Source organism: Scatophagus argus, chromosome 4 (assembly GCF_020382885.2).
Source record: "Scatophagus argus isolate fScaArg1 chromosome 4, fScaArg1.pri, whole genome shotgun sequence".
Taxonomy (NCBI): domain Eukaryota; kingdom Metazoa; phylum Chordata; class Actinopteri; family Scatophagidae; genus Scatophagus; species Scatophagus argus.
In genome coordinates, this window is record NC_058496.1 from 21,630,673 (window position 1) to 21,648,411 (window position 17,739).

Consider the following 17,739-nt stretch of genomic DNA (forward strand, 5'->3'; position numbering starts at 1 on the left):
TCCTTTTACAAGAGTCATGCACTGCAGCAGAGCATAAAGAGGAATACTAGCTGCGGCCCAGACAGAGACAGAGAGAGACAGAGCACAGCAGGGGAGCGAGAGGCAGGTGGAAAGGGAGAACAAAACAACAGTAAGAACAGGCAGGGGGGATGCTATAGAGATGAGGGGATGGACGGATGAATTTAGTGTTGGATCAGTTTTGTTGGTGCTGTATGTGATTGCCCTGTATTGCGCTTGGTTGAGTCAAAAAATACAATGAACCTATAAAAGTACAAGACTGACTCATGTTTGTGAGTGCGTGGGTGTGAGAAGAGGGACACGTAATTTAGCACCCTGTGCCTCTTTGAATATCTACACTGGGTAAATGATTTTCAGCAAAGATACAAAAGAAAACCAAATTGTGAAAATGCAAATCTACAACCCCAAACAGAAACCTCCCTAAACAGCACGTCTGTTGGTCAGAGGGGACTTTGTTAAAATCGGAGAGATATGCAGCTCACTAAGCTGCCTGACAGGAGCCAAACCCCTGGTGGTTTGTGTCTCTCATAGATGTTCACAAACCAAACAACCCTCCCCCCAAAAAAGAAGTTAAAAAAAATAAATAAATAAAAAGCTGGCTGGCTCTTCAGAAGCAGGGAGCAAGAAGCAACATCTGCACCTGGCAAACGGCAGCTATGAAAGGTAACAGGAGACCAGCTTCAGCGGATGGCTCATCCACAACCCTCCCTCCCAGCATCCCACAACCCCTGCAACCCTCCCTCCCCACAACCAGCACATCAGACGGATGCGTTTGACATTTACACAGCTTTCAACACTTCAGAGACAGGAGATTTATTCCGCCAGCGGCCGTGGCTGGAGCCAGGCCTCGACCTGGGCTGGCCCCCATGACGACCCTGTAGCTCAACCCTGAAACGAGGCAGGGCTGAGGAGAGAGAAGCAAGAGGGAAAAAACAGAGAGAGGGGGGCTAGGATGGATGTCTCGATTCTCCTGGACATTTTTTCCTGGCAGATTCTGATAGACGTGCAAGGGGAAGACAATAAGCGTTGCGCATCCCGGAGCACATTAAAACGACTGGCCAAATTAATCACACAGTTCCACTTGTCACACTCAGAGGATAGTCTGCCATGAATTCTGCCTCAGAGATAGAGGGAGGAACAGAGGAAGAACTTGCCCAGCTACGCAAATTCTGGCACAGCATCAACGACTGTCTGCCTGAATACTGATCACAACCCTGTACTCACTGCAAGAAAACTAGAAGAAATAGGCAAAACAAGAGGTGCCTGGGCTACTGGCCTTCAACTGTCAATGACAGTTGCTACTCAAAATAACTAAGTAATAAATACAATCAGAAAGAGAACTGTATGAAAGTATTTGTGCATTGACAATACAATTTATGATGAAAGCTTTCCTGGCTGTAGCAAATCGCTTTAGGAAGTCTTGCCAACAGATTATGTTGTAAAGACTTCAGATTCAATAAGATTCAAAGGAATAACAAAAAATATTCATTCATCTATTCAGAACTTTCATTGTACAGTGTTTGACTGATTTTAACACTGAATTGATCAGTTTGGGATATGGCTAACACTTTCCAAAAATATTAACATTGAGCAGGAAAAAAATAAAGCTGCATGTAAAAACTGAAGAAGGGCCACAAAGACTGACTGAACAGTGAAACAGCAGCAGCACTTGATTCCTTGTCCAAGTGATTTAGGTGACAAGCCAACAATGCACTGACAAGAGAAATAGCTTCAGTTTAGAAAAGATCTCTCCAGGGACGTGTACAGAGATACCCCTGATTGTAAGGGAGAGAGTGCTGACAAACCCAGTTCTCCTAGAGTGAGAGCACACAGAGGGGGTAATGGTCCATTTAGATAGTCGAGGACCAAAGCAGCGTCGGATACTGGTGGAACAACACCAATTTCCTCCTGCAATTTCCCTCCTGTGGATGCTGGGATGAGGTGTGGAGACATAGGCGCCATGACCACTCTGATGGGGCGTGGAAGCAGAGCCTCGGCTGAGCTGGGGGACCTCCTGTCAGGCCTGCAACATCTTTGCAATATCTGAAGGTCTCTTTGGCCTTGTGGAGAAGAATGAAGCCTTGCTTCAGTTCAGCCATACTTTATCAACAGGAATGGTTGTGCTGTATTAATATTAGGGTTTATGTAGCTCACATAGCACCACTGCATTTAACTTTTTCAACAACAGAGAGAAAAAAAAAAATCAAGTGATTTCTCTTGACCCCACTAGATGTGTCTGAAAGCACCACCTAGCAAAGTGATTTGATCACAGGATCAAATCTATACAGCCATTTGACCCTTGACCTCTCTAGCAGGCAGCATGGGAAGTCAGCTGATTACCCTGGGTCAGCCTAGGAGCTCTGGATTAGTAAAGTATTGATCCAAGGGAAGATGTAGGGTCCAAAGGGAATGAGATTGAGAGAAAAAGCTCTGCCGGGTAGAAATGATATCGACCAGCAGAAGAGGCCTAGACAGGCTCTCACGTAAAACCATATTTGAGCTCAGGACCTCGGAGCTGGCTGTGCAAACAGAAAGATGGCTTCAGCAAAAGCTCCTTTCACAGAGACCCATTGAAAGAAGACAGAGAGAGAATGAGAGTGAGGGCGGATTGAAGACGACTAGCTCAGAGAAATACTCTTTGCATTAGCCTGACACACAGAGGCCTCTGGTTCAGAGCTGACACACTTAAGGGAAGAGTCAGCGGGGGCCATGTAAATCAAGCCGGGGTGAGGAAAGATATAGTCCTGACCTGGGGCCAAACCAAGCAGACATTAACATTACCCAGAGTCCATGTAAACAGCACTGAGACCTGGCAGTGCTCTGTTTCACTTCCATGCAAAGTATGCGGTGAGGCTGGGGAGGAAGAGGAGGAAGGGGGAGGGCAAGAGGACACATGGACAGATTGATGGTGAGAGTGGTGGGGGTAAACTTGACGGCCAGTCCCCCCCTCTTCACTAAATTAAAGGACCGCCTTGTCCTTTCCAACAAGAAATCCCTCAACCTTTGCTTTCAGCACTTGCTAGGGGGAGTGACAGAGCCGGCTGGGCTGTTGGTGTGATCCTTGGAGTAGTTTGGCGAGGGAAAAACAGACAGTAATGGCAGATGTACGAGGGAACAGGGAGCATTTATTCATCTCAGAGAGAACGAAGGAAACTGCCAGGAACCTGAAGGGACAGGGAATACACAACTGTGTAATGAATATAGTCATGGTAGAAAAATGGGGACATAGGTAAGAGAGAACAAGAGAAAAAACAAAACAACACTGATTTATGATTTTTTTTCTCTCACCTAGTCTTCATAAGGCTCCATTTGGCTCCTTCTTGTCTTTGCTGACCATATGAGTGTAACTTGCTTGCTATCTTGCCTTCCGAGGCGAATGCACACACACGCACATACATGCACGTACAACCATCACCACCTTCCAGTGTTTTGACATGGCCTCGGGATCAGTACTGCTGAGCTGCAGTGGCAGACACTGGGCATTGGAAAGTCGGGGCGTAGGAGAAATTAGGCGAGGAAGCAAAGAAATGGGATGTTGACTTGAACTGGCCCCGGGGGCAGCTGAGAGTCTCCCTGTGCAGCTCCGCTGGCTGCCTGACAGTTTGATGGAGCGAGTGGAGGCTTCCCCGCGGCCCGAGCCGCCGTCTCTAACACTGATGTAGCTCAGTGAGGAACAGATTGAGCCTCCAGGCATCGCTCTGTACTGCTACTCCCCTCCTCTCTCACTTTCTCACTCTCTTTCTGCAACAGCTATCTCTCTCTCTCATACTAATCCTGTCAAGCCAACACACAGAAACATGTACAGCATATATACACTATACACACTGACTCAAAACCACATACTGTGTGCACACGTAAAGACACTTATATACACAGAAATAACAGCAACACCCACAGAGAGCTTGGCTCGCTCTTTACTTCTTTTCCGTACAACACTACTGTGATGAGCACTACAGATGCTGTTTACTGAGATCTGGCCGACGCACAGGGGGAAGGAGGAGGAAAGGGAGGGTGGGATGGAGGAAGAGGCAGAAGGAGGCAGAGTAAGGGGGTTGGCAGGCCACAGCCATAATGAAAAGAATCTGGCGGTGGCCCACTGTGTGCTGGTCATGAGAAGCATGTGCCGCCGGGGGGCTCTACTGCTAATTTCAGGGGGCAGCCAAGCGTTTCACGCTAGACTTGTCATCGGGCCAGAGGGGGCATTCATACTGGGTGACAGCAATTGCGAGAGGGCGAGGAGGGGGTTTGGGGAGGGGGAGCGAAGAGACAGAGAGAGAAAGCGTCAGCTCCCTTCCCCCTCTCTGTAGCTCCTGTCCCCTCTGCAATGATCAAACGTTATTGTAGGCTGAGTACAGAATTATAAACGAGTGTCCTGTGGAAATGGCTGCAACTGGATTCAGCAGCTCTCTCTGCTCTGCTCTCTCATCAGGTGGCCATGAGGAGCTCACCTCATTCTCCAACCCCTGTTGTCCAAACAGGATTTAATACTTGCATCTTCTCAGTTAACATGACAATAATAATCTATTATAAGGGCAGACAGCTTACACATTTACAAACCCACACATGCCAACCCAGAGGTCTGTTGGGCTGTGCCCAACCTCAAGCTGGGCAACACTGATAGAATCTTAATCTCTTTCTATCATTATAAAAGTAATTTTAGATCACAATATCAATAAATATTGTGATATTGTAAATATTAAAACAAGAATGCCTGGTTTTGTATTGCCCAGCAAATTAAGGTACATTTTCTGCCTGCTCATTGATTTGAAACAGTGTCTACAATTATCTGATTCACACACATACAATAGACCAGTATTACCAAATCTCTGAAGGCTGATAAACTCTGATCATTTGACGATACATGCCATCATAAGGCATAACCCTTTAACCTTCACAGGACTTCAGTCTGTTAAAAGTTAAATGACTTTTTTAACAGAGCGATTGACTGGGATAAAAATTGGTTCTGCACTTGGGGTTTAACTTTCGACTCGGTAAGATATAATGAACGCAAAGTGATTGGAAATCTTTAAAGGGTTGAAACAGAAAGAAAAAACCTGAGGAGATGAACATCTTGCAAATCCCTATTCTATGAAATGAGGGAGGCAGAGATGTAACGGGACAGTGTGAGCTACCAAGGAGTTGATGCTAACAGCTGGCAGCTTCCCGCTTAAAAAAGAATCCAGTCTGGCTCTTGTCTGGCAGCCAGAAGAGACAAGCAAGGGACGAGCAGGGATGAAAGGCCGAGTATGAGAGATGGAGTGAGTGATGAATGGTGGGTGGTTGATGGTAGATGAGTGGATGTGGGTTAGGGTGGGGGGATTAACCAGCTTGGAGGGAAAAACTTCTGTTCATTGCCTCTGAAACAAACCGTCACATGAGGGAAAAAGGACGCGATGGGAAACAGAGAACGAGTGATAGAGAGCAATGTGGAGTGAAGGAGGCGAGAAGAAGGGAGGAGGCAGCCACATCGCACATCTTCAGGCTGTGAATAATTTAGAGGAGCACTGGGGAGACGAGACGAAGATGAACACAAAACACTGGCAGCGTTTGACCTAGAGCTGCAGCTACATCAGTGCACATCACAGAGCGGAGAGCTCTCTCACTCTCCCTCCCTCATTCTCTGTTTTCTCTCTTTTGCTCTTCATCTGCCTCCCTCTGTGTCAGGGAGGAAACAGCTGTACGCTATTCTTGTTTTGTCTCACATTCTATGAAACTCAACAGAATGGCTGACAGCTCTGTTTCATAAGGATCTCTCGTCCTGCCTCCCTGCTCTGGGCATGTCAGAAGAGGCAGAAGAGCCTCACGTGTACATCCTGGATGTATGAGGCTGTAAAGGTGGACGCATGCCTGTTTGCACATCCCCTGGCAAAGAAAATTTAAACATTTTCACTGTATGAAAGGATCAACTTCAAACAGTTCCAATTTGTTTCCAGCACCCCTTGCTGCTATCACTGGCATTTCACAGACTTTTATAATAATCAGTGACAGCTTTAACAATCCACGAGTGTTGAAATAATTAGTTTAATTTTTGATTCATCTTCATCAAACAAAATACTTTATATTCACTTCCAGCCTCTTAAATTTAATGGTTTACAGCTTTTCTTTCTCCTATATCTTCTGGTTTTGGAGTATTATTTGATCAAAAAACACAGTTTGACAACATCATCTCAGGGCTTAAGAAAATTCAGACACTTTACAGACCACTGATTAATTGATAAATATAAACAATAATTGACAGATTATTCATTAATGAAAGTATTCTTTAATTACGTGTTCTAGGCAACTAATAAATTTGATACAAATACCAAACTGTTAGTCAAACATTGTGCCCATTGCATTTTACGAGCTATGATAGCAAAACTACCTGCAAGATAGAAATTATTCACCGTATTAACCCTATAACCATATAATCAATGTCACATTTACCACAGAGACTGATATTTACACTGAATGGTTTCTTGCAGAATGCTCACATCTATACAAGTTCTGTCATATGACATAATGCAGTGTAAGAGTGAGACGGTGCTGTGGGGAACCAAGCAGGGAAAACTGTGGACAGCAGCAGTAAATAACAGCTGCCCTGTGATTAGGCACAGAAGAGGTTAAACAGGGCTCGTTCACGCCGCTTTTGTCAAGGTGCCATGAATCACCTCACCTGCTGAAGTGTGTGTGTGATGAAAAGACCACTGGGCATCTGTGGTGGGAGTGACAGTTGGGCGGACAGAGGGCGGTCTGATCAACCCAGAAGGGAGGGGCCATTTATTACTGTAATTAAGGAACCGTGGGAGTAGAGAAGCCAAGATTGTGAATGCATACCGATAAGCACACACAGTAGGTCCCTTCATTTGGTAGGAACTATAGTGTAAGACAAAGTGCAAAAAGAGTATTAAAAAAAAAGAAAAGAAAAGAAAAAAAAGAAGACTAAAGATGAACCAAACAAAACATGAGCCAACCGATTTCCCTCTCTTTATTTTCTCACCCCCTCCCTCCAACACCCTCTGACTCCCTCTCCCACTGTCTCCTGCTCGGTCTGCGTGGCTGATATTAATGGGACGTCCCTTGTTTGTAAATGTGCCAAGTTGTGTGCACCGCTGCAGGCTGTCTATTATAGCAGGCCTCTGGGGCAGCTTTTCCATATGGCGTCACATATGGCACTCAGCAGCATCAATTAATGTTGTTATAATACTGATTTTTATGAGCTAGGGATCCTCCTTTCCCTTCCTCTCTATTCCCCCCCACCCCACTGTCACTGATACTTTCTTCAAGCTGCCCCTCTTCGATTCCTCAAACCTTTGACAACCTGGCGTCTGAAAAGTAGAGGATGCGAAAAGTTTTCTGTGCCAAATTGCGAAACCACCTACCAGTTCCATTGAACGAAGACTGAATGAAGACCTTGAACATGACTTTGTTCCTGCTATACTGCAGAAGAAGGAAAACATAACTGCCAATCTATCAGAAACTTTAAATCTTCTCTGAAGCTTAGAGACTTCAATATTTCAATGAAACATAAAACATGAGATTGATGAAGACAGAAATTACACAGACTGAAAACTACATTAGTAAATATCACTTAACTACAACCAAACACAGCAATTACATCACCTATTGTAGTTTTGGTCACATTAGGCCACCACCAGGGCCTATTAATGTGTTAAATTAAGCCTGTATTTATGCACAAAGCAAAAGGCAGATGGATGTAAGAACAGAATCTGAGGGGCTTTTTTGTTCCCCGGTGCCTTTGGTGGTGGATCTGACAGGAAGGGAACGAGAGCGTAGCAAAAAGCCCCGCTTAAAAAGCTCCTAGCCACACCAGCCTTGTCAGCTACGCCACAATTAGAGACTAGATCACTGGCGCTTCCCAGCGAGAAACATCTCACCACCACTCCTCAATGGATGTCTTTCGTTTGAGGAACACACTCAAAGTGGGGTTTTAAAACGTTTCGGATGGCTAATCACTCTCAGGATGAAAGGCCCTGGCGTGTTCGTTTGTCTCAGCGTGGGGAGCTTCCCTTGCCGTTTCTCTGTCTCTGATTCTGATTGTTTTTGTTCGTTTCTTTTTCAGCAGGCAGGCGAGGCAGGCAAGCTGGCAGGCAGCGCCGTTTGAAGGTGCAGTCAGACCCGAGTGCAGGCCTGATGCTTTGTACTGATATTTCCAGCAGCACAATCTCATTACTTTTTGACGTGAGAGATGCGTGCAGGGGTGGATTGTCATTTCACGCTGCCAAAAGTTCCATGAGGGAACGGAGATGGGAATGGAACTTCAATGACCTGCATGCTTCTGCCTCATCAAGACTGAATATATTAAACCAAATCACACAGATAATAACCAATGAACCAATGAACCAGATCCTTGAAGGTGCTTGTAAACCTAATGTCCAGTCCCCAGGGTCTGTCCTTATCTGGGATCTTTGTAATTGGATCCACTTCGAAGCTTCCTAAAGCATACTACACTGTACATCCTCTGAATCTAATTAACCTAGATTCAGCATTGCATATACGTGCAAGAAGCACATGTACATATGCAGCTGAGACAAATAGGTCTTTGTGTCTTGACATGAGAAGTCCTGATGGCAGTCTCAGAGATGGTGAGAGCTCCTGGACATTTTCACAGGGGACAATCACTGGCAGCTTCCCCGTCCCTCAAAGTTGATCTCACACAGAGTTCTTTCAATACAGGGAAAAACTTTGCTCCGTTTAAGAAGCTGCCAGGCACTGACTGCCAGGCCCGGTTACTATGTGCTCCCCAGCCTGTTGCTGGGGTGACTGTCCTAAAGTGCTTCCTGGGTAATTTTCGAGGTTACTGGTTTGTGCACGCCTATGTGGTGCAGATGGGCCCACCCTCATTCAGGGCCCAGCAGGAACTCTTTCATTAGGCCCAGTGAATGGCCTCATTCATCCCCTTCACCTCAATTGGTCACACTGCGTTTCTGCAAAGGGCTCAGGACAAACTTTTCTCTCTTTCCACTCACCAATCTTCCACGCACCACCCACCTTAGTCATGCTTCAGTTTTGTTCAGGAGTATGTGGTGGATGGAGCTTCAGGGCTCATCTTTGGCTGCACACTGCCTTTGACTGTACCTGACTACTGACATTGCTGTCTTTATCTTGATGAGTGTTATTTAACAAAAAAGCTATACAACTTACATTTACAATATTTACAAGTAGATCAAAATGAATAAAGACAATAAATCCAAATGCAATCTTTGCATCAGAATCTGGCAACATCAATCTAACACATGCTCTAACACACAGACTAATCATTCATATATATATATATATTCAGTCATATTTATAAAGTGCAGTATTTTGTACACTGTTCATTATGTTCATTAATCCTGCATTCCATACTCATATTACTCCAATTTCTACCTCAGTGTTGCAAAAAAAGAGTTGTTCCATCAGAGCTAAGAGTCTTTTCATCCCCAAGTTGCCTATCTCTCCATACGCTCCTGTGGCCGCAGTGCTTAGCCATGCCAGTAGGTCCTCTGCTCCCTGCCTCTTTTTGGCCCTCAAGTGAGTCTCAAGTCTGTCCTAGTGAGAAGTGACTAATTGTCTTGAGTTGTTAGTGTGCCTGGAATGAGATCCACTTCAACTGGCGACAGCGTGCACAATAATTTTGTTTCTCCCTTCCTCCTACTCTCTCTCTCTCTCTCTCTCTCTCTCTCTCTCTCTCTCTCTCTCAGTTTCTCCTTCTTGCAGCAGATTTACCCCCTCTGCTTCTCAAGCTACTGAGCTGTAAAATTGAGTGGACGGCAGGCAGGATAAAGAATGAGACCTGGCATCGTGGACACACTAACCTTGAGGAGGGCCACTGCTGCTGGCTGCACCTAAAGAGATGGAGACAGAACGTCAGCCATGTTGGACTGAGGAAGGATAAAACCAGTAGGGACGAAAGACCACAGGTGGAAAGAAAGGTGGAGACCCTTGCTGAAGAAACAATATGACAGCAAAGCGGATTATGACGAGGATGGACATACAAAGCACAGATGACAGGGTGTCAACCACAGAAATAGAAAAAGGAGTATTATGTATCAATATGCAGACTTTGCCTCCTATTAAATTTTTTGTTCTTCCCCACCTCCATCTTTCTTTTATAATCCCTCAACTACAGCAATGCACATTTACAGTTAGTGTACAACACTACACAAATCACACTGAAAACTTTAAAGGTCTGACAAGATATACATATAATGAAAAAAACAACAACTGTGTGTTCTTAAAACGACCCCAGAGCATGCTTCCTTGCAGTTCTAACAAAACTGTCCTCCATAATGAAATCAAGTTGTATAGCTACACTTGGAACAAATCTGAGCAATCAATTACCATGAATCACAAATACACTAGCTGTGGTTTAGATGTGAACAAATGGAGCCTCAGTCGCTTACAGATGATATTAGTGCTCTGAGCTACTCTCTCTCCACGAGAGATTAAGCAGGTTTGTACTCTCCCAGGCGGGCAGCGCACCCCCCTTCAGGGTGCTGCACTATCATTTGCAGGAAAATTACTTCAGTAATGAAGAATCCAGGCCCATAAATCCTCATGGCCTCACCTTCCTTCGCCTCCCAAGTCTTGCTGAACAGCTAGTAAAAATTCCCCTTAAAAAATTCATAGCGCAATTTTGCTCAAATCCCTCCCAGCAAGCACAATTATGGAACTTTCATCTCAATTGATTTATGTCCTGAGCTAAGAGAGGGGGGGCATGAGCTGCAGAGGGGGTTGTGAATGAGGACATGGGGGGTGGGGGGTGGTAAATCATTGTTTTTAAAAGGGAAGGCAAAAGACCTTTTGTCACTTTCACCGTGTGCAGGCGTTAGAGAGGTGCATGTATAAGGGGAGGAGGTGGAAGAGGGAAGGGAACATCCAAAGGGTTTGAAAGCAGGAGTGAAATGGCAAAAAGGAGGAGGAGAGGAGGGAGATGGGGGCGAAAGGAGCGGTATTCCACTTGATTAATAACACTAATCAAATTATACAGTGTTCCACTGTGCCCTGAAATCTGGGGCCATAATGTCCTCTAATGGCGAGGTTCATGGAGCTAAACTTCAGAGGGAAAACATGGTGCTGACTGCTGCATGCCTTAATGAAGGCAGTAAAACATCCATTTCCAGAAGCCATGAAATGAAAGGCAAGATTGTAGATGTGCACCCAGTGGCTCTCCCACTGAAAAAAAAAGGAGGGCTGTTAATACGGGAGACAGCGTCGGAGGAAGAGAGACCGACAGACAGAAAGACCTTAAGAAGAGAAGTGAGGAGAGAACAATAAAAGTGAAGAGATTTAAAGGGCAAATACACCAAGAGTAAGGGCATAGAAAAAGGAAAGGGACGATGAAGTGAGGATAGAGACACAGATTGGGTGATGCTCTCAGTGCTTTATTTCCTGAGGAGTTCTCTTCTGGCATGAAGACAATCCATGTCCGCTGATTATGGATGAGCCCGGCCGCTTTACTATGTCTGTTATACTTAGTGCTGCTGACAACGGCTACAATTCATCTCTATTTAGTTGCTGATGCACCTAACCACAGCATCCTCCCCCTCATCTATCTCAATACAAGTCATTAGAGTATTCCCTCTGTCCATACAGGCAAGCATTCTGTTGATCCATCTATCCATCCGCATTTCCATTTATCCCTCCATCCATGTGTGCATTTGTCGATCTATTCATCCAAACTTCCATGTACGCATTCATCCATTCATCCACCTGCATGTCCACCAGTCTGTCCATCCATCCATCCATCTACCTGTCTATCAAGCCATACAATCTTGTGCAAAAAAAAAAATCTGCTCTGAAAGATCTGACATATACAACATTCTCAGCTTGTTGTTGTTGGTAAAGAGTTAGCTTGTTATTTCTAGGCACCATGCCAAAAGACAGTATGATTTCTGCTGGCACTGGGACAATATATGTCTGACATCTGACAATATAAGCACAACATGTAAAGACAGTCACAAAGTGTATGTCCTACAGATACAACGGTCTGCTGCACTGAAACTAACACTCTAGATGCTTAAATTTAAACAAACATGTCATGGTTCGCATTTAATCTCCTAAACTGCTACAAACAATCAAATCAGCCTTTGCATCTTGAGTAAAGCAAATGTTCCTCATAGTCCTTGGGGCAAAATTTCTTCTGGAGAACAGGAGGAAAAAAAAAACCAAAACAACAAAGCTGAGAAAACACAGATTGCTATTGTTATTATTAACATAATTACAGTTGTGCTTATCATGCAAGCAGCCTCAATCAGGATGAAATACAGTTTCATTTGATGAAACTTCCTGTTTTGACTGGCTTGAGTTTGGGAACCGCACACTTGGCTGGCATGCCAAAAACTCAATCAGGCACAATTACATAGCTATCAGATAGAAATGTAATTGATTTGAAAGCTGACATGAGATATAACTACATTACTGTGGAGGCACAGTGGGAAGGCTCCTTGGGGACAGGGCCTACGGGGAGCTCATTACCGCCAAGCTTTGAATTATTGAGTGCTAAGGCAGTGACATTGAGCAATAGAGGCGGGCGATTGGCTGTTACAACTCGGCAAGTATTTATCTCAACTTACAGCAACCTAAGACATCTGAAGGAGTGATCTGCCTGTGCATGAATATTGCAAAGGGAGAAGTTGTAATGGTTCATAATTGAAAGGGTTCAGGCCAAGGTAGAGTCTGCAGGTGCGTATCATGCCTGCTTATTCCACATGTAGTATTTGTCATGTGTTTAACTAAGGCAAAATAGAATATCATGTCCTGCTTGTGGGTCTTTTCCATAGCAATGATACTACTGGGAATTTAGTTGTGTGGGAACAACAAAACCATTGTTCTGGAGGACAAGGCTGTGTTTCTGCTGTTGTTTTCAGTGCATAAGTCACTGACAATGTAAGTCTGAATATTGCTTATGTAAGGTTCACCTGAACATAATAACCACAGAATAACAATTCTCTCGCTCTGTCATGATGTTGCACTGGCTAGTCGATGATACGAGTATTTATTGTACTGCTGTAATGTCAGTAAAGACTTCTTTCGGTAATTAGTCTGTTAGTTACTCTGTTAATTAGTCTCAGAGAGTATGCCGATCTCATTTTACAGTCATTAAATGCTTTTAGTGAATGCTGACTGTCAATAACAACTCATAGATATGCCTGCTTATGCTTCAACCTCAGGGAAACACTGCGTCGCATGTCACATCTAACCCTGCACAATAAAAGCTGAGTCGGTTAAAAGACTGGTGCTGTCTAAAATGTACTTTCACTTACGTGAAACCTGTTTAATTTGTTTGTCTACTTGAGCCGTCGCTGACTTTTAGTTATTGCAAAGTATATGCATACAGGCATTAATTGGTCTGTGTGTCACTTTTTTTTTAAGCGATTTACCACTACTTCTGTTACTTTATCAGACACATTTGCAGCTTTTCCATTTCTTGGTTTTACAGACACAAAGATCTTAAATTAGGTGGCAGCTTCCCTTGAACCGGTGGGTGAAGAAGCTTGTCTGTCTGACCATCAGCCCACAGGTCTTCCCTGAAGTGCTGAGGGGTAACTGTTGAGTGGATAAAGTTATGAGCCACTGCAGAGGGGCTTCGCTGTCCCCCAGTGCAGCAGTGAGTGCCCACCTCTGGGAGAGTTATGCCCCCCAAGGCTTCTGCCACTGATCTCTCTCTGTCTCTCACATTCTTTGTATCACTCTTCTCTCTCCTCACACAGCTCTCCTGTGAGCTTTCTCACAAAAATGAGAACTCAATTAATTCAGGCGAAATGAGGACAAAGGAGGAGGAGGAGGCCTGGGGAGCCCAGAGAGACAGAGAACAAGCAAGAAAAGCCTAACAGAGCAGCTTGTCGATCTGCGGCCTGGAAACAGCAAACAGAGCACGAGGTGACTGTGCATGTGCATTAAGTCTTTAGCCAAGTTAATCCTGTCTGCAGTTTAAACATGGCTGATGAACGATGCTCCTTGTTACAGAGGGGGCTGCTGGATAAATAGAAAGGTCAGAGCGAGGCAGACAGAGAGAAAAAAACAGAGAGATGAAGACGGAGAGGACATGATCGAAGACATGCTGACGCTCAATCCCCTGCAGGTCGTTTATTTACAAGGATGTTGGGAGGGTCTCAAAGGCCGACCTTTTATTAGACTTCAGTGATGAATTCAACGACATTCTAGCGATTATGACACTGTAGATGAAAAACGACAGTTGTGGGAAGCTTAACTACACCCCCTTAATATGCACTGTTACACAATACTTTAGCCTCTGATTAGTCTTCGGGGTTTGAACCAACTGCATGTATGTGAGTTTATAAATATGACCTGTGACCTATGACCTTGAGAACAAGGTGCTCATGTTAAAGAGAGCTAAAGTGCAGTCAGACAGACGACAGTCATCAATCTTGAGTGAGCCAGGTCACTCTGCTTAATGCTGAATTAGGGTGCTACAAGCCTCCACACAGCTCAGTTAATTTTCTTATAGAGTTGCAGAAAAACTGGCAGAAAACCAGCTGTTAGCAGGAGCTGTTGCCAGGTTTGAGGTCACTAGCACACACACACACACACACAGATGTGTGATGTGGGGAGGCACACAGCAGTATTTCCAGCAGCTATGCATGCAATGTAGGCTAACACAAGTGGCACTGCAGTTACTTTTTCAACTGGTTTGTTGTATTGTGATTGTTGATTTCTGTGTGTGTGTGTGTGTCTGAGATCTAAAAACAACAACAACAAAAAAGATCAAATGACTCATTTTTTCAGTGAGACTATTTGTAAGCTGTGAAATGTTATCTCTAGCATGATGGTTTTTCCCTATGACAGAGTGTAAACCTCACTGTATTTTGAGATATTCTGATGTTCCGTTTTGACAGCAGTGCATATGTTAGAATGTTTTACCAGTCCCAGCTCTAGGACAAAAGTAATAAAATAGGCGAGTCAGATATTTCCAAATTTTCAGATGAGAAATACCTTGTAAGTAAGGAGCCGGGGGGATGTGGTGAATGTGTTTCCAAGAAAACTATCCTACCACTCGTACTTAGAGTGATTGAATATCCTGTAAACAGAAGCAGCGGACTTGCCTGACACTAGAGAGATACTAATATAGCTGTGCTTCTAGGAGCGGAGGAAAAGGAAGGAGGTGGGGCACTGGAGTTCATGAACTAAACAGTGAGTGCAGGAGCTTTTAAAAGTACCCTGTTCATGCAGTTGGCCTGGTCTCTGAACTAAACTACAGAGTAAAAGCACAAGACTGTTGAGCGAAGTACGTCAAGTCAGTCATAAGACACCCTTGGTCAATGGCTTATAGTGTTCCTCGCATTAGCCCAAATTAAAATTAGATCTATCTTTAATAATCCCACCGAAACAAGCCCATATGATGACACTTGCCCTCATTTATGCTTTCCATCTTCTGCAAACCCCTAAAGAGAATACATTCTCCTTTGTTCAGGGTGCTTGTAAAAAGGAACTTTTTGCTTTGTGCCAACACTATGTTTTTCCACTCCAATCAAGAAAAGAGTGTAGAGTGTAGACAGTCTTGTTGTACACAATTCAGCACTTTAGCTGAAGGCATGTCTTTGTGCCGTCATCACACATCAGCTGACATTGATGCTATATCGAGCCTAAGGACATTACACTAATAACAACCTAAAAAGAAGGATGGGATTTTCTAGTGGCCTGGAGTTTGAGGTCTGATTTCAATGAACAGAGGCATGGAGCTTTTCACTGCTAGGCAAGCAACTGAACATGTTTGTTATCTGGTCAAAAATACATCCAGTGTCCGACAGCGAACGGAGTGCCAACAAAACGAGCGAGAGTTGCTTCACTGTTGATGTTGGCTCTCTTGTGAATAATTGATATTTTTTGAGTAAATTTCCGCAGAACTCTAACAGGAAGGAGAAGCAGTGAGAGTTCAGACTCTGCAACTCCAGCAGTTTCGATGGCTGTGAGCCGTTGTGAAAATGAATGAGAAAACCACAACCTATGTGCCTGTTGTGCAAACACTAAAAACCACAAAGGGTGCTGTGAGTTGCTTAAAGGGCAGGTTATCTATATATGGAGTTGAGCCACAGACAAACACATACTGAAGAAGAAATCGACTGATCTGTTTTTTTTCAGGGCTGATACTGATTCTAATTATTATTATTATTATTATCATTATTATGTACATAAGTAAAATATATAAGTTAAGTATAAGCAAAAAATTTGGTGTCAAAAGTTAGAATAACCAGTGATGGCGTGTGATTATGTACAATGTACTCAAGTGCTGTATTTCAGCACAATTTTGAGGTAGTTCTTGTATTACATTACTTGTATTATACTGAGTACTTCAATTCTGTGCTACCTAATACTTCGAGGCCTGTAAATTTTACTCCACTGCATTTATATAACCTTAGTTACTTTGCAAATTCAGGCTGTTACTCGTGATGTAGAACCAGTCAGATAGTGTTGTGGATAGGATTTTGAGGGAGACGACGATTAAAGACTAGAGGTAGACCAATTCGTCGGTTTGGCTGACTAATTGGCGCCAACAGGACATTTTGCAAACAGTATTGACAGAACTTGGTCTGATAGAGGCCGGTAGCTGTGCAGCCTCTATCAGTCATTTTCTCAAGTGAAATTACTGACTTTGAGGGAACAATAGCTCCCATCTAAATTTTTTATGGTTATATGGATTGGTCTTAGATTTAGCTATTTAGACATTTATTGATTTGACTTAAATGTTCAGTTTTTTTCTAATAAAGGCAAAGGCTATTCATTTCCAACACTGTCATATTTTTTCATCGGGGTGTGGGGGGAATATCTGCCAATTAATTGGCTATTGGCTTTCCCGTTTGATTGTTCAACCTCTACTACAGACAGAGACAGATGGCAGCATCAGAGCCAAAGGGGTCATGAGGGGGTCACTAAATGATAAAAAATATGCAAATCACATTCTATTGTGTACAGAGTTACCAGATCACAATCCATCTTAACACTTTAATAAGGAGTATTGATGCTGTTCTGGAAACTCGTGGTGGATGAAATATCTGAGAGACAATAGATATGTACATCATGTGTCTGACAATAGAGCTCTTATCTCATTCTGCAGACACATACCTAAATCCCCAGACACCTGCACCACATCTCCTATGACCCGAACATGAAACCAAGACAAGAAACACTATGCAACCGTTTGGTTTTGTCTGTCCTCCTGGGGCCATCTTGGCTCTCAGAAACCCTAGCCTGGCATTGGCGTTAATCCCCAGAGAATGAAATGTTAGGCCAACAGCATACAGATAAAGTGCCCAGTGATTGCATATCTGTTGCAGACCACCGTTAAAAACGTGGTCCCTGTGACACTGCTAATTTGACTGCCCTTCTTCCGTTATGCACTTGGCCTCAAGGGTAGTCCCTGTATCAACTTACAGCTAACCGTTTACCTTCGAATAACAAGAGCTGCATCAACTTCAACTGATTCAATTGAGCAGAATTGCACACAGTTCATTGGCTTTTGGCTGGTGCTGGCGAGGTAGCTGACAGCAGTGCGGAGCTGGAGAGTATCAGTTGACCCAGACTAATTATTCATAAGGCCTTGTTGTGATGCCTGCTGCTCCGGTTAGGTCAGGCAGGAGCAGCTATGAGCAAAACAAAAACATTTCCTACTAAAGTGCAGTTGACATTGCTGGGTCTGCCAGAAACTATAAAAAAAATCTGGTGCTCCTTTGAATAGTGAGCTCTCTCTGTATGCCAATGTAAGTGGATAGCAGTGTGACA

The 17,739-nt window shown here is 43.9% G+C and overlaps 1 protein-coding gene across 9 annotated transcripts in view; it reads right to left on the bottom strand.

The window, feature by feature from the left end:
• Positions 1–17,739, bottom strand: part of fbrsl1 (fibrosin-like 1) — a 264,778-nt gene that overhangs the window by 89,588 nt on the left and 157,451 nt on the right. For 8 of the 9 annotated variants that reach the window (XM_046385769.1, XM_046385771.1, XM_046385774.1 and 5 more), the window contains exon 5: positions 9,816–9,845. The exons of the other annotated variant lie outside the window; for it this stretch is intronic. In XM_046385769.1, coding sequence (XP_046241725.1) covers positions 9,816–9,845 — 30 coding nt within the window. The remainder of the gene's footprint in view (positions 1–9,815; positions 9,846–17,739) is intronic. 9 annotated transcript variants of the gene reach the window in all.